Source organism: Mercenaria mercenaria, chromosome 12 (assembly GCF_021730395.1).
Source record: "Mercenaria mercenaria strain notata chromosome 12, MADL_Memer_1, whole genome shotgun sequence".
Classification (NCBI taxonomy): Eukaryota; Metazoa; Mollusca; class Bivalvia; order Venerida; family Veneridae; genus Mercenaria; species Mercenaria mercenaria.
The window spans coordinates 77585866-77608621 of record NC_069372.1 but is presented as its reverse complement, the minus strand read 5'-3'; the positions used below and the strand labels follow the sequence as shown (position 1 = coordinate 77608621).

The following is a 22756-nucleotide window of genomic DNA, read 5'->3' as shown; positions in this document are numbered from 1 at the left end:
AAGAGGAAAGAGAAAAGACAGTCAGACGGATATTTATTGACATTAAAAGAAGCAGCTAGTTACTGCATAAATGTGATGAGAGTACATTGCTCCCACATAAAAGGCTGGACATTGATACTGAAATAGGTTCTGTTGTGACAGTTTTATTTTACCAGACATTATTTGACAAGCAATATTTTAAAAGCTATGTTTTACTTTGATAAAGAACAAATAGTCATGTTCATTGAAATATTTATTAAACAAACTTGAAACGTAAACACGAATTCATAAAATAACAAATATTATAAACATTTTACATTCAACAGTATGAATACATGCAAAAAATCGGAATGATCTTCAAGTCAGTTCTTCATCGTTTGTTATTGTTCAAAGAAATATACTATTTTCACCAACAGGTAAGTTGATCACATAAAAGTAATAACGGACTGTTTGCATAGAAATGACATATATCTTGTAAATGAAGTGTGCAAAATATATTTCAAAAATAACACATGGCACTGCTTCCTTCTACTTTTAAAACAAATTGCTCAGTGCATATGACACTTATTTTGTTTCGTACGAAGCAAGTGGTGAGCTGATTACCTTTCAGAACATTACATTTAAAGCAATAAAAATAGCTTTGACTATTATTTTAAGATTTTTTCAAGTGGAACTAGTTCGAAGGTTCTATGTCAAATGAGTTTAAGGTAAATGAGGAGAAACCACTTTAAAAGTTGAAAGCCCCTACGACCTTGACCTTTTAACTATTGACATCAAAATCAATAGGGGTCATCTATTGACAAAGGTTTATGTCTCCTTGAAGTTTAAAGGCAACAGGATTATATATTTTTATGTTTGCTCTTCTTATAAGTGAAAACCTTTTCCACACTTATCGTTATCATATCCTGTGTTACATTATTATAAAACTTCACGGGTGTACTAGTGGCTGGGCCTGTACTCGGCAATGGCTAGTCTTTAGACAGTTTCTCGGAGTGACTATTGGCATGCAGCTGTAATTGTAAGTTGTACTTTCAGTGTTCAAACTGGTGCTTGTTATTTTCGCTGTGAAGTCTAATGTCATCTGCAAACAGAAAAAAACATCCCATCATTTGGACCAATGCCATTACATGCCTTGTCTATTTAATGACCATCAATGCTGAAAATATGCACGATTTTCAATATCAATACACCATCGACGCTCATTTATCAACGATTTCTCCGTCATTTGAACATTTACAAAGCTGAAAGTTTGCACATTTTTTTCTTGTATGTAAGTAAATACATTATACGATTCAGCTTTTCCCCACAATGCAAATAGGTTATGGTATCGGGATAAATGTGTTCACGGCATGCATTTATCAAATGATAACCTTGTCATTTTATCACAAATTTTAGCGTTTCTACTTAAGATTGACTTATTTTACGCTTGTGAGAGCACATACACAGTATCTGATTATTAAAAGTAATGCTCTTTTCTTCTATAGTAGTATAATACAATAGTAATTCGGGGTTTTACTTACCTTGTTGACGAGAATTTATTACGTTTTCGAAAAATACCTTATCACTAAATGGCAATATCCGGTGTACGCATCCTCACCGTGACATAGCGCTATTCCCAAGGGACAATGATGGTGCCTATGATATACTGTTTGTGCTCATCCGTAAATTTTCCACTTGCGCGTCGAATATACGGAGATGGAGTAAAACTTTTTGTGCCCCTGTCTATTTCTAGCTGTCTGGCTACGGCTGTATATTCACCGCGAGGTTTGATGTTTAAGTTTTCATCTGCACCAAGGTTAATCAGCTTTTTGATAATAAGATTTCTTAAATCGGAGCTCAGCGGCCTCCCACCTCTAGGCTTAATTGACGTAGCCATATTTTATACCAAAACAATGCAAGACGTAAGGAAACACCCTACTTAGTTTTGATTGGCCTACACGCTTGTCATTGTAAGTGTAAATGACAGCTTTGGATAACCGGTTATGGACAGGTGTCGTAATACGCGGCGATAACAAACTATCGGTTTTATGTTTGAAGTTGTTCGAAGAGAAATGCGGGCAAAGGGTAGTATTTAACAATAACAAAGTCTGGGTGCGGGTGGTGACGGCAGCAGTCAATTTAGACAGGGTGAGGGTGTCAGGAGACGTGAGGTGGGGGGAGGGGGGGGGGGGGTCAAACCATATTTTCGTCGGTATAGCAACGGCTGAAAGAATTTATTTAGGCGAAAGCTTCCTGTTAAGCTTTGAAAGCAGGCCTTTGGTTTGAGAGAAGAATATTTTCGATGGTATCGATATTGCTGTATGACGCTGAGAGCTATGTTGTTTGACGAATCAAGATGACTTGAACAATATTGGTAGGCAAACACCAAAAACATTTATGTGAAATAACGTTGGAATTGCACTAACGGCTTCTTACCTAAGGTAAGAAAGTCCATCCCTTTTTTGTTTTGATACGTTTATTATTTTAGTTTTGTTGGCAGTTTTTGCAGCAAAGCGGAACCAGTTGAAATCCTGTAGAAGTAGCCTATCCAAAAAGCGTGTCAGTCGCAATAACTTTCACCGTAAACTTTCAGAGGAGATGTCTTTTGGAGACAAATATTGGACATAGGTGAGTTTAAAATGAATAAACGACATCTTGTTTTTTTTACTAATACAGTCATATGGCGACATGCATTAATTAATGGTTGAAGACTCGCGATCACTTACCTAGCGAAATGTCCTTCTCACTTGACTTTGCTAGCAGTACTCGAACCATATAGCTGAATGACCAGTAATTCAAAGTATGCGACCTTACCCACTTTTCCACGATGCTCTAAAAATAAACGATGTCAATTAAGTTCTCAGCAAACGTGTACTTATATGCGGATATGTGTTTCAAGTTTTGCATTTATGAATATGCAACAGTACTGATTAATTATCTTCTTCACCCACAAAATACATAGACGGCATGTCTCGGAAGCAAACGACCAAATAGTTACCCATGATACGGAATTTCTGAAATTTCTTAAAAGAAGAATCTTTTTTGTTCCATTTATATGTATAAATAGCGGTGAAGAATTTGTTTTAGTTTATCATATGTAACTTTTCTCTAAGCCGTAAGTTGTCTTTATAAAATTTGTTACAAAACATTCATGAATCGAGTTGTATTAACGATTTTAGGTTTCTCATTTATTTTATGTTATTTAACGTTTAAGGGGAGGGCACAGCAGTATCTCCAGTTCTGTTCTTTCCTCAGTAATCTTATCCTGAAATGTAAGTAATTTTACAGTGACTACATACGATGGACATTTTAACACTCACACATGCACGCATGCATGTACGCACACACGCAAGTACTCACTGGTGTATGGATGCAATTCATTAAATACGTTCAATACGGAAAATCAGTCACACTCAGCTTGTCTAAACATCCGTACAAACTATCTTATATTATAAAAAGGAAACAAACTGTTAGATGTGTCTTATTCTTGGATAGCAGTACTAACACCATACAAACTTTAATCCAGAAGATGAATGTGACAATGGCAAGAGAAGGACTAAAACATTTGACGTAGTGTTTATTCGATAACAATCAAAATGCGGAAGCTTTTAATATGTAGATCAAGGACAGGGAATGGTAGTTATAAAATTCATTATCACTTTACCAGTAAAGTACAAGTATGAATATACTTCATCGTTTATATCATTTTTAGAGTACAATAGCTCAATTATAGCGATCCCATGTTTTATTTCTGAGAAAGGAGTCATCACTACCATGTGCATCACTTTTTGTATTACATGAATTTCACTGACTACGATGCAGTTTATAATTCTTTCATATGTCAGAGCTCGAGATGGGCGTAGCACAAGTTAAGTTACAATTACCTTTGCAAATGTGTTTCTTGCTTGACTTGTAGTAGTTCTGACTACCACAACTTAAAAACGTCGAAGCTAGTAAGGCCTAATATGAAATTAGGTGCTACCTAAAAGGCAGAGCTCCCTTGAAAAATCACAGTGCCCCTTTAAAATTAAAGGAGTGGTGTTGGAATTGTCTGGAATTATGGATTCGTTTAAAAAGTTTATGTTCTATTAGATCTATTAAACTCATGAACAGACTCAATCAAACCGAGTCTGCAATTTTCACTGTTTGCATTGTTCTCGGTGCTTCCAAGGGATCTACTTTCCAGATTTTATTAATGATAATTCATGATTTCTGACTGCATGTTTTAGACTGCATCAAATTTAATTCTTGACATGTGAAATACTCGAAAGATATTCTGTATATAATTAAAAGAAAATTCGATATAGATTAATATCTGCACCAAGATAAAGAAGAAAACGTATTTGAATAATTTCTGTTATTCTTATTAAAACGTACTGCATCAACAATTTTATATAAATTATTATCATACTGGAAACCAGTCGTAAAATGATAACTCTTTCAAACTGAGAAGCTTCAAACCTAACAGAATCTCATTATGCCAATAGCCGAAGGAATTCTGTTTCTTTGCGTGTGAATGTTTGGCAATAAGGACTTAAATCAAAGGATAATGTTTCGATTCCAAAGTAAATAGAAATTAGAATTTACGTAACCCTGTCAATAAGTGACTATTGTAATTCTTTTAAATGTCATTATTGTCAAATTTTGGTTCTTTCTGAAAAGAAGAATGATTGTGTCCAACTTTCAGTCAAAAATACTGCTATAATAGACGCCTGGTATGGGAAAATTACAATCATTTACATGGCTGTACAAAGCTTGTTTTAAACCCAAAAGACTAGCAATTTTTAAAAGTTAATGATCAGAATTTTACCTGAGAAAAACAGTGTTTGCCGAAATTCTCGAAAAAAAACCCTGTTTATTTACTGAACGTCTAAGTTAACATTTCTATGGCTTTTTTATGGTTAATCTTTTAGCACAATAAAATAGGGATGGTAGTAAGAACCTTTTTGATGTTTATTGATAATTCATCGCCAATAGTTTTAGTTTTTTTGATAAACTCTGGCCAGTGATTTTAAAGCTAACAGATGAAATATATGCGAACGGAGAGAAGAGCATTATTTGCTTTTCACAGTTCAATGCCTGTATATTTTGATCCAAAAGCTGTTTTTGTTTTTAAAGTTATGTCTACTGACTCCTACACAGGCACTACATTGGAACCTGACATCAAAACTAAACACTTATTAAATTTCACATGAATGACTTTAGTTATACAATATTTTCAAAACTCATAATAATAGAAAAAAAAAACTGAAATAAAAAAAAAGGAATTGAAAAAAAAATCTGGTCCAGGTGAGGTTCGAACTCACGACCTCTGGTTTTCAACGCTACACCACTGTGAAGTTATGACGTCATCGTGACAAACATAAGTATATATAATAGTTCGGTAATGGCAGCGTGACGAAAGTCGTTTCCAAATGAAAATATTGTCTTTTATTTCTTTTTTCTTCGTAGAAAATGTATTTAGCACTAATTTTTTATTATCAAACGCGCATTTACATTTTTATTCAATATTTAAAGCAGCAAGCGAGACGCTTTTGTCAACCGTAAACAGTAAGCGTCTACTGACATCTTTACTGATTAATTACTATGTGCATAGAGCAATGAAAAAATCCGAACAACACCGATTCCAAAAAGTACCACGAATTTTCAACTCGATAGTATACACAGTTATATCTCTCTATTCGTTTTCTTGTTCATACGTCTAACCGTAATACGACGCTGTCGGCGCCGCTTCGCGGCGCCGGTAGCTCTGCTACTAGGTATCGAGATAGTGAATCAAAATTAGAGATTGTTGGTACTTTTAGTAAGTAGGTCGAAGTTTCACGTTATTCAAACTTAAAAAACACATAGCTTGAACTAATACCATCTCGTAGGTTACATTTTTATATAAACTGGAAGAAATCCATCATATTAGGAAATAAATCAAAAGTTGATGTTCATGCTTTTCTTCGCTGCGCAACCAAAACAGAATAAACAACGTAATTTCGGAGTCAGCAATCGTTACAAATATATTTGCAAATGAGAATTATTGCAGTGGTTTCTTCACAGGTGAACTGAAACTTAGTTGAAATTAAATAATAAAACAGTAAACAGATAATTAAAAGCATTAATTTACATATTCTGATTGTACTTTCTGATCCTTTGGGATCATTGAGTTCATTCAACACAATTATAATAGAGTTCTGCTTAAGCCGGTGCTAGGGTGGCGTGAGAGGCGTTGCACATTTCATTACCTCTCATAAACAGACTCAATCAAACCGAGTCTGCTATTATTCTTCTTGCATTCCTTGCTTCCAAAGGATCATTTTAAAGATTTTATTAAACGCATCAGTATAAAGTTAAAATTATGAGGGACTAACATAACCAAGTGATTCAGACCGCTGTCTTCAAATCACTTGCCCATCACCGATGTGGTTCTTAACCTCGCTTGAGGTGTAAATTGTTTCATGTCAGAAAGTGATACATCCGGCTTACAGGAGGCCGGTTAGTTTACCAAAGGTGCGTGGTAGCCCGTGTCTGCAATAAATGCAAATGGGTGGGTACCGGTATCTTCTTCAATCATCAAAGCTGAAAAGGTGTCATAAGACTTCATACACGACTGAATTGTACGACATATGGGTTTTTCTCAGCAGCGTCCAAAGGAAATGTGTCGAATAGGGAGACAAACTCTGCAATCTTAACAGTAATTGGTCCTGAGAGTTACGATAAGAGTTGTGTTAAAGTTTAATCACATTAATCTTCAAACAAACATTGTGTTTAAAAGGAGAAAACTACATAATATTCTGATCGTAACTGTCTGTAAGTATTTCCTCCCTGTCACATTGGGTATTACGATTTCACTATAGCCTCTTTCACGGTATTTTGAATGCTTGAAAGATTAGTTCTCGTCACGCGAATGCATCTGGATGCAAAGCAGTACACGAGTTCCCCCGCCATTTTAAAAGATGTTCTAGTATAATTGTGATAGTTTAGAGCAATACATATTTAGGTTCTAGTGCTATAACATTATAAAGAAAAAATCTTTGTAAAATAAAAAAAAAATAAACTTCTGAATGTTTCAATTCGTCTTTATCTCAATATTTTCAATATTAGGATGGTTTTGTTTTTGTTTTGTTTTTGTTTTTTGATAAAATACGAAATACGGTGACTTTTGCCATTCCAAAAGCCTTATTCATTTTTAATCATTTTGAACAGTAATGTTTCCACTACAAATGTAGAAAATCTGGACAAGCTTTTTTGTGTAATTTCTGAAATCAAGACGTATTCATTCAGGCCAACGTCGTTGTCGCCGTCATGACGTCAAATTTGTTTTAATAATGTTTTACACGTGTTGATTAATTTCCTTTTATAAGAAATAAACTATGTTATGAAAGGTTTTACAGAAAAACAGAATAATAGTTGAAGAAACTGCCTAAAGATATTCATTGCTCACGTGAATTATACATTAAACTGTTTCGTATAAATACAAAGTAGAAAGCTACAGGTCGCTCAACACGACATAAATGAAAATGTAATATTACTCCCTTGAGCAGTGTGCTTCAATCAATATTGAAGAAATATATCTGTGAAGAAGAAGATGTGGCAGGCCCGGTTGATTGAGCCTGTTCATGAACGGTAGTGGAAATGCAAGCTACCGTCCACGCCCTCTAGTCCCGGGTTGAGCAGAACTCAACATTTAAACATGTTATAAGTACCAGAATATAATTTAGAGATATCAGCAGATGTATTCATACGGCGGTGCACATGGAACCTTCAAAGATGCACAGAGTGCGATTCCATGAAAAGCGGCGTATGGTCCCCAGATAAAATAATGGCTGTGCCCTAAGCGAGAAAGCAATGGACAGAACTAAATAAACTGGAATTTACAGAAGGGATATAAATATAAATACAAGATTTCTTTTGAATATTATGAAGCACAATATTCATAACGTACTATGTCTTATAAAGTTATCATAAGTATGGCTGAAAAATATCGCATCGCTGGATTTTCAGCATAATGTACATTATGCACCCGAATTCCTCATATAAGGAAGGGTTGTGAGTTCTACTCAGGTACCAGCTTAAGTTTGAAATAATGTGATGTTAGGGGTCTGGCATCTTTCTACCGAGACTACCATCTAACTCTGAATAGTTACTACGTCTCTATGTAATTCAATAACACACAAGATGCATGAGATGGTGCGATCAACGCGGATCTTTTGCTTCACTAATCTCATTGGCTAAAGCTTTATCCATGTTGTTCCAGCGTTGTGTGAGTGGTGAAATTTACACAGAATGACACGTTTCCTGTCTTATAAAAATGAATTTAGGTAAAATGTACAAGTTATATACCGAATCCAGTGAAAATGGTAAATGTAGCTAGAGCGCGAAAGAGTTCGTTCCTTTGCATATGTTTTCATCTAGCTGAGATTCTGAATGCCATTTCCTGAAACATTTCTGTACAATTCGACGGGGGCTGGGGAGATATTTTTGTTCATATTTCAGAATATCGCATTTTATTACATACTCGTTTCTATTCCCCGTTCAGTTACACTGGTACCGGAAACGTCAATATTTTTCCATACACTGACGCCTGAAATTCATATCGGATGCGTGACGTAATTCAGTGTGTGTTGTTGCACTATTTTTTTCTATTTAGTTCAGTATTGTCAATCCTATTCAGGCTATTGAACATATTTATGATATTTACGTAATATTTATACATATAGATGCATATGTAATAAAAAGGTTATTATCTTTGCATCGGGAAATATGCACTCGTTCTTCAGCGGAAGAGTATTGCGCTCCTGAAGTCGCGCAATATTTCCGCTGAAGAACGAGTGCATATTTCCCGATACAAAGCTAATAACCTATAAATATACAGCAGTTGCTGTTATTAATGTTAAACAATGCTTTGGAAGCAGCAGAATCACAATAGGCTTGTATCATGTCTTTCATTAGGGTGGTAAAATCTAAAACATTATATCGGCTTAAATGGAAGAAAAATAGGCCTCGGGTTTGCTCTCACTAAAATTAGGGACTTTACCATAATTATATGCTCTAAAGTTAATTTTCCTAACTGTTTTAAAGCGACTAACCCACACATTGTGAATTGTATTTTTTAAAATAAATGATCACCGAAAGGCAAAATACCGCCACTGTTTCATATAGTTACATGAAACATAATGGTTGGCCAGTTTATAGTTTCCAGAATTACGGGAGCATTCGAATTTTTGCAGTTTTTCTCATGTACTTTTGTAAACCGTTACAGCGCTTTATTTTGTAAACATTGATAAATATAGAACGAGACGCGACAGTATGTTTAGAAGCTATCATCACGTGGGTAGCAAAGTAGTTTGATGGATCAGTTTATATACTGGTCTACCGATTAGGGAAGTCAGCATGATTTATTTTGCCTATTTAGGTAAGAACCACTATATCGTACCGGATAACACTACCTAAATAACGGACCGCTCCATTATTAAAAGACCGAACTATAGGTAGGTCACAGTATTATGGCGTTAAGAAGTGAAAACAAAACAATAACATAAAATTAAGTCAAAACACCAAGTTTACGACTTAGTCAGTGTTTCTTTGTTGGCCAAGCGGTTACGGTATTTCTATTATACATTTTCTTCGGGAGTTTGATTCCCATTTTTTTTCAGTTTGCATTACATACTTTGTGTAAGTTTGTTTTTTCTCTGTTTTTTTTTTTTTCAGTTTTTTTTTCATTTTAATCAAATAAAACAGTTTCTAATTTATTGTTTTTTTTTTCTTATTTTCGAAAAAATTTGGTAGTATAATCCTAAAATTATGGCCGGGCAATGCTACTATTAATGTGAAGTGTAAGATTGTTATAAAACTAACCCGTACAGGTTTAAAAATATCAGAGGAAAGATTAAAAAATATTAAATCATATTAAAGGTAGAGCGTATTTAGACATAACTGCGTGTCAGTTGTGACGTACAATTTTAGTGAACAAGTTAGAACTAGATTTACTAGCTCGATTTGTTCTCATTGAATTGTATTTAAGAAAAAAAAATAAAGGCAAAACTAACGGGTCTAGGAATCGAACTCACGACGAACACGTATAATACGAATACCGTAACCGCACTAGGCCAACGAAAAATCACTGACTGCATTGTTAACGGACTAAGTGTACTGACTTCATTTTATGTTACTATTTTGTTTGTTTTTATTTCAAAACGTCACAATAGTGTGCGATACCTAAACGTGTGCGCTGTTTTGAAAATCACGTGATGTTTGCTGACGGGAATTCCGTTTATTTTTCCTTTTGTTCTATATATAAACCGGGAAACCCTTATAAGAAATTGAAGACGAATGTTTTTGTTTTAAATGTATTAGGAAAAAAACGATATTCAACAGAATTTGATGAAAAATACATTGTAAGAACATCGAATATGCTGCATATAGGTGAATAAAGCAAAAGTTTGATTTTTTAACATCAGACAACACGATGTGTGGGTTAGTCGCTTTAAACCCAGAACGATTTCCAGATCGATGTCCTGGTTTGCTTGCCAAATTTCTAAATAAAGTAATCATGTCGTCATTACTCAAAATGAAAAAAAATGTAGTTATCTACTTCTTGCATTTTTGTCTATGAACTCAGTAAAACTGAGATGATTTAGATCTATAAAGGTTAGTGTATATCTTTTCCAGCTATATTTGTGAATATGTTTTGTGACAATGTTTCATACTTGGCTAGTTGTTTCCGCATCACCTCACATAAAATAACTGTAGTTGGTGGCAAATGTTAAAGCGGGGTTTGTTTTCTCTTATATCTAAAAAGGAACTGATTAATTTAGTGTGTGTCGCAAGATTCAATTGTTGTTATTACTTTAACATTTCAAATAATTTCATTTACATTGTCACAAGGAAACGTAACATCTAGTCACAGATATAGTCTGATTGGAATTTCATTAATAGATACATTTTGTTTTAAGTCTAAGATAAGTTTAAGTTGTGAAATTCATTTCGCACAATCGTTAGTTGCAATGATCATACATTTTGACATGATATTCGTTATAATTAAGAGTTTCGCATACACAAAAAAGAGCAAAGCGCTATATACATTAATCATCTTTAAAGCGTTAAGCATATTGATTTAACCTTTTGAACTGTTGTTTTTCTATTTTACAGAGATAGTTTGCAAAATAACAAAATTTTATAAAATAAGGTAAATGAGGTGTACTATGCAATATAACATAATTAAACTTCTTCTTTTGATTTTTCTGTACTCTACATGCCATAATTTTTGCGATAACCCATTCGTGAGCAAAGTAGTGACGACATCCTCTATGTATAGAATGATTCAGGTGCGTAGCAAGAAGTGTAGTCCATGTCGTAAACAGTAATTACCATTCTTTCTAACACTATTGATACTAGTATACGTCGTGTTAGAATCGAAATAACAAGTTTTCAGGTGTGATTTATCGTAGAATAACCCGTGTTTTGAATTCTTATGCATAAGAATATATCACGAAGGGACGCTTTGGACCTTATTATTTCTTTAGTATTTGATGGCTGATAATTTCAGGAAAACGATGGGCATAGAAATAGTGTACCTCAGGAAATCGCTGAATATTCAGCACTAGTAGTCAACTGTGTTGAGTTGGTACCTGCATTCAACAGACACGAACAAAAACGTTTTGTCCTCTTTCCACCTGACTTAGGTAGCCGCCTGTCTTTGGTAGTCACACAGTTGGCAGATCATTACAGGTTTGGCTGTTATTTATTGTAATTGAGAGATTGTGAGTTTGTACCTATGCGAGTATGCATACTTGTAGGACGTCATTCTTTATTTCAATCAGCGTCATATATTATAACAAAATTCAGAACACTGCAACGTTGTCGTACTCGTATATATAATCTTATGCATGTGTATGTATGATGTCGATTTATTTAGCTATAAGATAAAGACAACGTTTTGAAGCAGTATTAAACATGCGCCATCAATATGTCTTAACTAAATAGCACTTGTCTCAATTCAAGCGATCATTTTAACCGAAAGCTGTTTGTACAAGGTTACTGCATGCAAACAAGAGTTATGTAGTCACTGTTTGCAAAGTGTCCCAGTTTTAAATATAGATATTTGCGTTGATAACATTTAAACGTGTGATTATAACCTTTCTGACGATCAGTATCTAATGTGCGTGATAAAGTCCGATAGTGAAATAGAGAAAATGGTGGTATCGTAAACATTTTCAGTTATTCTTTATAATTATTATCAGATATATCAGAGTGGAAATAATTAAGTGCAATAATTCAAACTAATTGCGACAGTAAAACGTGAAGGTTGACAATATTTTGGCTAAATAAAAGTGCATTCTATATTTCATTGCAGAGGTAAGGTACTGGCACCGTCCTGGTGCCGTCCTGGTGCCAGTAGAGAGATTTAAATTTATCTTACGTACGATTTATATCTCCTACGTAGGACTTTGTATCTCCTACGTAGGACATAATATCTCCTACGTAGGACATACTATCTCCTACGTAGGAGATACTCACTCCTACGTAGTACTTAATATGTCCTACGTAGACGTAGGAGATACTATGTCCTACGTAGGAATGAATGAGTTGGGGTTTACGGCGAATCGACACAAAAAGGTCATATATCGCCGATCCTACGTAGGAGATATTGAGTCCTACAGGTATGAAATGGTGGCTTCTGGTGCATTTTTGGACTTAATTTTAAGGTATGGGAGGGGGTCCCCCTCCCTCATTTTAGTGGGGGTCAGTGGTCACTATTCCTGGAAAATTTTGAAATACAGACACAAAATGGTGGCCTTTAGAGGGGTCAGGGGGCTAGGCTCTTCCCCTGGAAAAAAAAATGAAATACAGGTATGAAATGGTGGCCTCTGGTGCATTTTTTGGTCTAAAATTTGAGGTATGGGAGGAGGTTCTCCCCTAATATTAGTGATGTCAGGGGGGCTTCCCTTTGAAATGTTTGAAATACAGGTTCAAAATGGTGGCCTATGGTGCATTTTTTGGTCTAAATTTTGAGGTATGGGAGGGGGTTACCCCCTCTTATTTTAGTGGGGTTTGGGGGCTCTTCCCCTGGAAAATTTTTAAATATCAGTATGAAATAGTGGCCTGTGGTGCGTTTTTGGGTTTAAATTTGATAATAGATAATAAATAATTGGGTGTAACTTTGATGAGTATAAGTCACTTCTCAGCCAACCTCGGGGAGGTGGACCGGCCCTGGAACTGGACCTATCAAGTCTATCAATATGACTGCTAGGATTTCTGCCTCACCTTGCCTCAATGGTGTCATGAGACAAATGATATTCTGATATATTCTAATGATATTAATATACTTTTTTGAAATTTTATAACTGAATTTTTCATCAGTGTGATAGGCCTACTTTTTACTTTCTATTTGGCTCCTCAAATTTTAACCGAGGCAACTGCCTTGGTACGGCGCTGCCCCACACTTGAGGAGACATATTGTTTTTGCCCTGTCAGGCAGTAAGTCCGTCCGCCACACTTCATTTCGATGAATAACTGGAAAACCATTTGACCTAGAACCTTCAAGTTTCATAGTTAAGTCCTACGTAGGAGACACTAACTCCTGCATAGGAGATAGTTAGTCGTACGTCAGACAAATTTAAACCTCTCTACTGGCACCAGGACGCTTCCATAGTAAGGTGACTTTCCGCCTCCCTGCAGCGGGTCTTTATTTGCAGTTCATTATATGAGCCGTGATATGAGAAAACCAACATAGTGGGTGTGCGACCAGCATGGATCCAGACCAGCCTGCGCATCCGCGCAGTCTGGTCAGGATCCATACTGTTCGCTTTTAAAGCCTACTGCAACTAGAGAAACTGTTAGCGAACAGCATGGATCCTGACCAGACTGCGCGGATGCGCAGGCTGGTCTGGATCCATGCTGGTCGCAAACCCACTATGTTGGTTTTCTCATGGCGCGGCTCGTATAATGAATTGTAGCAGTGTGTACATAATGTATATAATTAGTCTATGATATTGATTGTCCGATTAGCTCAGTTGATAGAGTATCTGACTTGCAAGCAGAAGGTCGCATGTTCAAGTCCTGTATCGGGCTGCACATTTCTCCACTCCTATTACAGAATATTTGTTTCTTCCTATAATTGTAATATGAACGTAAATGCTACTTTAACAAACAATTTCTTTCTTATTTTTTTTTTTGTTTTTCATGTAGTACATTACTTTGAAGCACATCTACCTACGAAATAAAGGAATGATATACATGTATTGCAGAGGCATGGTTTAGTTAAGAAATATTTTAACATGACTCGGTTTGATTTCCAGTTAAACAAAGAAGGAAATCAAGCTCTGTATATTCTGCGATAAACAACGATTGACGCGCGGACCGGTAAGAGAGCATTATGACGTCAATTATGACGTCAAATTGCCGCATGACGTCCGATACATTACTCCTCGCGTAAATGAAGTCCAGTATAATATTTATTGAAATATATCAATGAGCATGTCAGAATGAAAACAATCAAGGCCTTCTTGTTATTTATCGTCTAATTTACCACGGTCCATCGTTCAAATGCTTCAGTATTTAACCACTCGGGCTAACACCCTCGTGGTTCAATCCCTACGCATCTGAACTCTGAACCGTGGTAAATCAGACGATAAATAACTCGAAGGCCTTGATTATTTGTTAAATATATCATAATATCTCATTTAGTGATTTGTCGCTGAATAAAATCATTGTTTGGAGTTCAGATGCGAAGAAAGTCTATCACGAGGGCTCAGCACGAGTGATACATTAATTTACGCATCTGAACGACAAACAATGATTTTATTCAAGACCAAATCACTAAATGAGATAAATGATTTCGATTCTAACACGTTACCAAGCATTTTAAACTACATCCTTGACGACATTCATTAAATATTTGCCCGTTTTCTGTTGGTTTCTTTTCCCGCGCGCCGCTATGCCATTTAACGCTATGACATAATAAATGTGACATCAGAAAAATGAATTGTTGTATAATAACACTCAATTTTCAGTCTTCTTTATTTAATAGGAAAATGAATGAGGTCGTGTTAGAATTTATTTTAAGGCATTGTTTAGCGAGACGTATAACAAAGTGTTTACATAGATTATATCATGATTCTACTAGACTCAAATTTTTTAATTTTAACATATCTTATATCAAATATGAAATCACTATTTCTTCTTAACCAGAAGTAGATCGATGTGACGGCACCATTAACCTGTAAACATTGCTTTTTGTATTGTTTGTTGTATTAGAATTTAAAATATTGTGTGAATAGTTGTTCAATATTTCAACACGCGCCACACATTTTCCATCGAACTAATTCCCTCAGTTATGCACCTTACAGGTTTGAGAAATGACAGAGATTAAAGTTCCGGATGCAGGTGGCGCCACCATGAACATGGTGGACGTCGGAGGATTCATACAACCAATCTTCCTTAAACCCGGAACGGAAATAAAGGACATTTTCGACAATGTTCCGAATTACAAGTTCCGGGACAACGATCTAATGCTTTGCACATTTGCTAAAACAGGCAAGGAAATCTTTCTTGTTGTAAGACGCATGTATTTTTCAGTTTGGATTTTTTCCATTAGTATATTGTTCTATATCTGATTATAAAGTTACAACATTTGTAATTTAGCACAATCAGAGAATACCCATATAAACTGATATTATATTTGGAATATGAAACACAAATGAAATATGTGATAGATTGGTTTTCACAACACAGACCTCTTCTGAAGCTTGAAATCTATTAACAAGGGAGATAATTCATAAAACAAGTAGTATACATATTGGTTCTGAACTTTATATCAGTATCGTAAAACAAAATTCTCGATAATAAAAAGATGTTTTAGCTTACAATTTGGAAAATTTTGGTTTTACCCTCTTAAAATTACGTAAGCGGTGGCATTGTTATATTGTTTAAAACTTCTTAAATCTTCAGGCACAAACTGGTTGTTTGAAATACTAATGATGATTTTAAACAAGTCTGCAAAGCGAATAAAAACGAACAAAGTTTTAACAATGCTAGAATGTGTAACTGCTGCGGAGGCAGACCAGCAACCTTCACCGAGAGTTGTGAATTGTCATTTCCCGCCAAGGTATATTAACATGATGTCAGGATTTCAGACTTACATGACATACACTGTTGTACATTTAAACATTTTAAATTGTAAATTTAGATAAATTGTTATATCAAAACATGCGTAGGAAAGTTACTAACTGGTCTTACATGTACATGTGCTCTTTATTCACAAACTGAAATATGAAATAACTTTTAACTGAGCATTCCTTAAGACTTCACGGGTATTTTAGTTTAGGCAGATGTTTCTGTGCTATACTGCTGATCAGTTTGTTTTTTATATTATATCGCTGATAAATTTTACTATTGCATATAGTACTAGTTTCGGTGACACCACAAACAATTAACGCAAAAAGTTGAATGATGGTATTAAGAAAACAAGAGGGCCATGATGGCCATATATCGCTCACCTGAGTACCATTGCTTTAACCAAAAACAAAAAGAAAAAATTCTTACAAGGTACAGATATATCAAAATACACCTAAAAATTGGAGGTACCATCCATGTTGTACCACAGAAAAGTGGTCCCAGTTGTTCCCTACGGCCAATAATAAAAAAGTTACTAAATAAGCTATTTAAAGTAACATAAAAGGAAAGTAATTAAAAAAAAAACATTATTGTAAGCGAACAAAAGAAGAATCTGCCAAATAAAAACAAGAGCACTGCAATGTAATACAAATGTAGAGCAATTTCCACATAAAACAAATTCTTATGACCTCTGACCCCTAAGTGTGACCTTGACATTGAATTTAGCCATCAAAAACATGCGCTCTGCACATCCTTTCAATGAGTGAACATTTGTGTCAGGTTTCTCTGAAATCCATCAAGGGGTTCAAGAGTTACAGAGCGGAAGGGAAACTGCTAACCAATACACAGACAGACAGACACCGAGGCGATAACAATACGTCCCTGTGGGCGTATAAAAAAGAATCGAGATCTTATGGTGATACAAGTTCTGTACAAGATTGGTTAAAATGAAATCATAAATGAAGCTGCTATTGTGCAGACAAGGTCAAAATAGCCAATTTTGGCCCTTTCAGGGGCCATTACTCTGGAACCCATTATGGGATCTGGCCGGATCAAAAATGGAACCAAGATCTTTTGGTGACACAAGTTTTGTGCAAGTTTGATTAAATTCAAATCATAAATGAAGCAGCTATTGTGCAGACAAGGTTAAAATAGTTAATTCTGGCCCTATCAGGGGCCATTACTCTGGAACCCATTAGGGGATCTGTCCGGTTCAAGAAAGGAACCAAGATCTTATGGTGACACAAGCTTTGTGCAAGTTTGGTTAAAATCAAATCATAAATGAAGCTGCTATTGTGCAGACAAGGTCAAAATAGCCAATTTTGACCCCTTCAGGGGCCATAACTCTGGAACCCATACTGAAATCTTGCCAGTTCCAGAAAGGAACCAAGATCTTATGGTGATACAAGTTATGTGCAAGTTTGGTAAGAATCAAATCATAAATAAAGCTGCTATTGCGCAGACAAGGTCAAAATAGCTAATTTTGGGCCTTTCAATGGCCATAACTCTGGAATCCATTATGGAATCTGGCCAGTTCCCGAAAGGAACCAAGATCTTATGGTGATACAAGTTTTATGCAAGTTTGGTAAAACTCAAATCATAAATGAAGCTGCTATTGTGCAGACAAGCTCAAAATAGCTAATTTTGGCCCTTTCAGGGGCCATAACTCTGGAACCCATAATGGGATCTGGCCAGTTCAAGAAAGGAACCGAGATCGTATGGTGATACAAGTTGTGTGCAAGTTTGGTTAAAATAGAATCATAAATGAAACCACTATCGTGCAGACAAGAAATTGTTGACGGGCGGACGGACGGACGGACGCACGCACGGACTGACGACGGACGACGGACGAAGGGTGATCACAAAAGCTCACCTTGTCACTATGTGACAGGTGAGCTAACAAGGTATCTAGAAACGTATTACAAATTCCAGGCGGAAGTATAATGAATTTACTGTTCGTGTGTTTACAGGAAGTTCATGCGAATGTTATTTTGGTGTATTGTAGATTTCTTCCTCTGGCTGGTATGAAGGAAAAGCAGATCAAAACAGTTTTATGTTTACGGAATCCAAAAGACACGGCTGTATCGTATTACAATCATATGAAGGGTATCAAAGTCTATGGTTACGATGGCAAATGGGAAGACTGGTTACCAGTGTATGTGCAAGGAAAATGTAAGTTACCTTAATACCAGTGAGAGTCTTAATAAGTGAGTAATCATTCTGAATTTATTGAAACGTTTATTGAATGTCAAGGTGTATGACTTTTATACTGGTAACAATTATTGTAGGCGTAAGAGTTTCGAGATTTAATAGAGGACATGCTAGCGGTGTTATGTCTTTGAAGACAATGCTGCCTGTTTGTAAATGTGTTGAACTTGCATGTTCCTATGTTTGTGAATAAATGCGCAGAAATTAAGCTTCCGCGAATACCATTATCTCTACGCATTTGCAAGTTTCTTGTGAATATAGGCGCAAAAATTAAGCCGCCGCGAATATCATTAACTCTAAGCAGTTGCAAGTTTCTATGTTTGTGAATATAGGTGCAAATATTAGGCCTCCGCGAATATCATTAACTCTACGCAATTGCACGTCACATTCATTCTGCTATTGCGATATTCATTTAAAAACTGTGTACTTTAACCTTCAGCCTGCTACATTTCTCAAATGGACTGGTCCATCATTCAATTTTGGGAGTACAACTTATTATTCAAAGGGGTGTTCACTGAAAATTTGCTGACTGAATAGCGAAAACTGCAGACCATGATCAGCCTGCACGGATGTTCATGCTGATCTTGGTCTGTACTGGTCGCAAAGGCAGAATCACTTGCTGCCAGCAGGCTAAAAGTTACAAGTTTTGATATGCGCCAGTATTGAACAACGACTATAAATATTGCACAAAGCATAATTTTTGGTATACATCTAATGATTTTTCTGACTAAAAGTGGAACAGATTTTGTGGCAAATTTTGAACTAGAGACAGAATGTTTGACAAAGATCGTATTAGACAGATACACATTCTTTTCAGTTTTGTTTTGCGTTATTTATTTTTGTGAAAAGTTTAGAAGTTTTAGGAAAACCAATCAAATGACTTTAAGGTAGTTCCACAAGCCCGGATCAAAATTTTTCTACGATGTAGAATTTGTTTAAACCATAATTTTTCAAAACTTAGAAACAAAATCGAATATTAGACAAAATAAACAATGATAGGGTCATGGACCTTACTCAAGTTTTCACAATGGGATACTATTTTGATGACATTTTTAGGAATAGAATTTCTTCAGTAATGTAGATTTTAATGAAACTTATTATAATAGCTCCGTTTGCTTATTTTTGAAGTATTAGAGTATTTGAAAACATTTGACGTGTTAACATTTTTTATCATTTGTTATCTATGTAGGGAAAACGTAATCTTACCGTTTTCATAAAAGTACACACGAGATGACATTTATGTGAAGGATGGTTTCCCTTTCCGTATGCCAGGTCTAAGCTTTATTCGACGTTATCCGGATAAATGACGTTAAACCGTGACTTCCGGTTTACCAGAAGCAGGACAGAAGACAGGACAAAACTTTTAGACTGTCGTTATTGCTAAAACCCGGCGAAAATATATTTTCAGTGGAATATGGGAGGTACAGTGAATATTTGTTGGAATGGCAGCGCGAAGTACAGAATGATCCAGGATTCCCTCTACACATCATGTTCTATGAAGATTTGAAAATGGTTCGTAAACGTTACAGATCAATGTTTACGTAAACTCATTAACAGAATATCAGGGCATATTGCTTTAATACTGAGATGTGGTTATCTGGCCAACACAGTTTGACTAGCTTACATGGTAAAATCGTTTAATTTTATTGAAATATAATATTAAAGAAATCAAGAACTAGTCTACTGTAAAACTTTATCCCGTGGTTAGATTATCATCAGTAGGATTCAGACTGACTTTTTCAAAGTGTAACAAAATTGAATATCATAGTCTTAACCTAGTATAAAATGACAAGAAAGTCTACACAATATATGAAAATTCTGACCGGTATCTGACTATTTTATATGCAATTTTTCTATCCATATGTTTCCTCAATCCTTCTATACTGTGCGTACTTTATTAAACAATTTTTGACTTATGTTGAGGTAAATATGTGTTTTTTAAGACCTGTAAAAATGATACTGACTGAGGACGCAGTCCGAGGTCAATATCATTTTTACAGGTCCGTAAAAACACATATTGATCGAAACATAAGTCTATAATTGTTTTATTATATGCCCTTCTCAAATGCAATCATTTGACCAGCCAATATTTCATACATATAAGAAAAAGTGATATCACAAGAGCCATTATCACTTTTGAAGGTCAATATCGCTTTTTGCGGACCCGCACGTGCACTCATTTTGACCAATCAAATGAACGCATTTGAGAAGGGTATATAATATTTATAGATATAAATAGTCTCAGTTGCTATTATATATCGTTTCCGTGAATTTTGTGTATAGTCCAGCTGTGTTGTGTCTGCATTATTTTTAAGATTGAGTGCATCAGTGTATTTCTTTGGACTTTACTTGATTGTACTGTTACAATTTGTTTTTGTAATCGTGCATGATAATTTATTTAGAATGGAAGAGATGAGCTGGATAAGTTACTAAAGTTTCTCGACATACAGCTAGATGAACAACTGAAAAATGATATCATTGATATGTGTGGTTTTAAGAAAATGGCAGAGGAGAAAGGAAAAGACAAAATAAGTGAGGCTTTCATCAAACCAGATTTTAAATTCTTCAGGAAAGGTACTTGTACGTTTTGTACATCATTTTGAATTATTTGATATGTTATTATGACTTTTAAAAGGAATGTTTTTAACGCATTTGACAGACGGTTAGCTCCCCCATCCCAAAACAAATCCTTTAAACAAAGTTGCCGGTAGCCCTAACTCGCCGTGATTTACAGTCATCTTTGTTTACAGTCTGTTTACATAAAATGATTTTTATAGATATTTCGTTACCTATTTTACAATATTTCCCTTCCAATGTCAAAGAATAACTGATAAAGCTTTCCTCTTCATTGTGTAGTAAAAGTCAGTATGACTCGTTTCTGTTAAACAATTTTACGATCAAGATATGACACGATGTATTAAAATAACTGCTTTCTTTATATGCTACTTGCAGGTCAAGTTGGTGACTGGAAGAACTGGTTTACTGTTGCGCAAAATGAAATGTTTGATAAATGTTGGAAGAACGAAACAAAAGACCTAGAACTTTTGAAATTCAAATATACTCACGATAACGTATGATCTTGCGAAAATTTGTTTAAATGTCTCAACGAATTTTGTCAGAGTTGTTCTAAAAATGCCAAATTTTTTATTGTATAAGGCCGCTATATATTTTTACAGGAAGTTGCAAGTAAATGCCTGGTATGGAGATTTTACGACTTATTTTCTATTCTTGCGACATCTAAAATACTACTTTGTGAACTCAGTAAATCGTGTTATGATATGATTAATTCATTTACGGGTAACACAAAATTGAATAATTAAGCAGCACCATGAGAAAACCAACATAGTGCATTTGTGACCAGAATGGATCCAGACCAGCCTGCGCATCCGCGTAGTCTGGTCATGATCCATGCTGTTCGCATTCAAAGCCTATTGCAATTAGAGAAACCGTTAGTTGGTCTGGATCCATGCTGGCTGCAAATGCACTATGTTGGTTTTCTCATGGTGCGGCTCAATTAACTATTTTTGATATTATAAAACGATTTTGAAGATATCACAAAAAGGTAGAGATATTTGTAATTTTAAAAGTCTTTGATATTTTAAAATCAGTTGTATTATAATATTATTAATCAAGCAATTTCATATTGGCCTAGTTATTTGTCCTCGGGCAAAAATATGAAATTGCTTGATTAATGATATTATTATTATTTAACTTTCGACTGTTGGCGGCAACAGTATAAGAACTCTGTGAGTTACCTTATTGCAGCTATGCGCGTTCAGGTAAAAAAACTTGATATGCCTCATCCTTTTAATTAATCTGAGTTTCCGTATTTTCACATTATTTTCATTGACAACTGCCAGAATTTCTGACAGGAAACACTTGCATTTTACACAATACCGACTAAGCGAAAGTATCGTTGTAATCTATGAAGACGTACATCCCGCTCAATCATACTTGGTTATTACATGAACATGTAAGATTTTTTTTGTCAAAATTTAAAAAAATGTTGTAATTTATAACTCTGATGTAAAACAAAATGGCGTCATATAAAAATCTAACGGAAGTGACTTCTCCGTATTGGCCCTCTCTTTTTAACCAATCAAAATGCTTGAATTCCGTATTGGCCCTGTTTTTCTCATATTGGCTCAGTTATGTTTTGTATTAGCTCTGTCTGTATCATATGATGTTTGCAATTGATCTTATACAGTGTGTAATATTGTAAAGTTGAATAATAATTAATGATATAATAAATTCAATTTGATGATAATTTAATTCAGGCGTATAAGAAGGGATATAACACAAGAAATTTTGTGATATCACTTAATCGACTTTATAATATCTTAAAATCGATTTTATAAATTATATATACAATCTTTAGAAAATATTTCAGCCACATCTGTAAGACATGAATGGAAAGTAGAAAGGGTTGTATCATCTGCAAGGAGTATACACCAGAAATGTAGGGGTTTGAGGTCCTATCATGAAG

The 22756-nt window shown here is 35.1% G+C and overlaps 1 protein-coding gene across 4 annotated transcripts; it reads left to right on the top strand.

Annotated features, from left to right (window-relative positions):
* The first annotated feature begins 3424 nt into the window (after window positions 1-3424).
* Window positions 3425-21476, top strand: LOC128547473 (sulfotransferase 1C4-like). Of its 4 annotated transcripts, XM_053520391.1 has the most exons (8): window positions 3425-3594; window positions 11495-11676; window positions 15297-15483; window positions 15898-16054; window positions 18068-18234; window positions 19679-19782; window positions 20673-20844; window positions 21223-21476. In XM_053520391.1, exons 3-8 carry the CDS (start codon window positions 15306-15308, stop codon window positions 21345-21347), a joined length of 903 nt encoding a protein of 300 aa, XP_053376366.1. In that variant the 5' UTR covers window positions 3425-3594; window positions 11495-11676; window positions 15297-15305; the 3' UTR covers window positions 21348-21476. The 4 variants fall into 4 exon arrangements, with proteins under 4 accessions (XP_053376366.1, XP_053376365.1, XP_053376363.1 ...); XM_053520390.1 differs by lacking the exons at window positions 3425-3594; window positions 11495-11676 and adding an exon at window positions 12020-12143; XM_053520388.1 differs by lacking the exons at window positions 3425-3594; window positions 11495-11676 and adding an exon at window positions 12068-12303.
* The last annotated feature ends 1280 nt before the right edge of the window (window positions 21477-22756 follow it).

What these genes read in the sequence shown, in the direction of transcription:
- LOC128547473 (XM_053520391.1), top strand. Translation starts at nt 15,306, where the DNA reads ATGACAGAGATTAAAGTTCCGGATGCAGGTGGCGCCACCATGAACATG. An exon ending in TTGCACATTTGCTAAAACAG is followed by an intron (nt 15,484 to 15,897) that starts GCAAGGAAATCT and finishes TTAAATCTTCAG; the next exon opens with GCACAAACTGGTTGTTTGAA. An exon ending in TTTTAAATTCTTCAGGAAAG is followed by an intron (nt 20,845 to 21,222) that starts GTACTTGTACGT and finishes TGCTACTTGCAG; the next exon opens with GTCAAGTTGGTGACTGGAAG.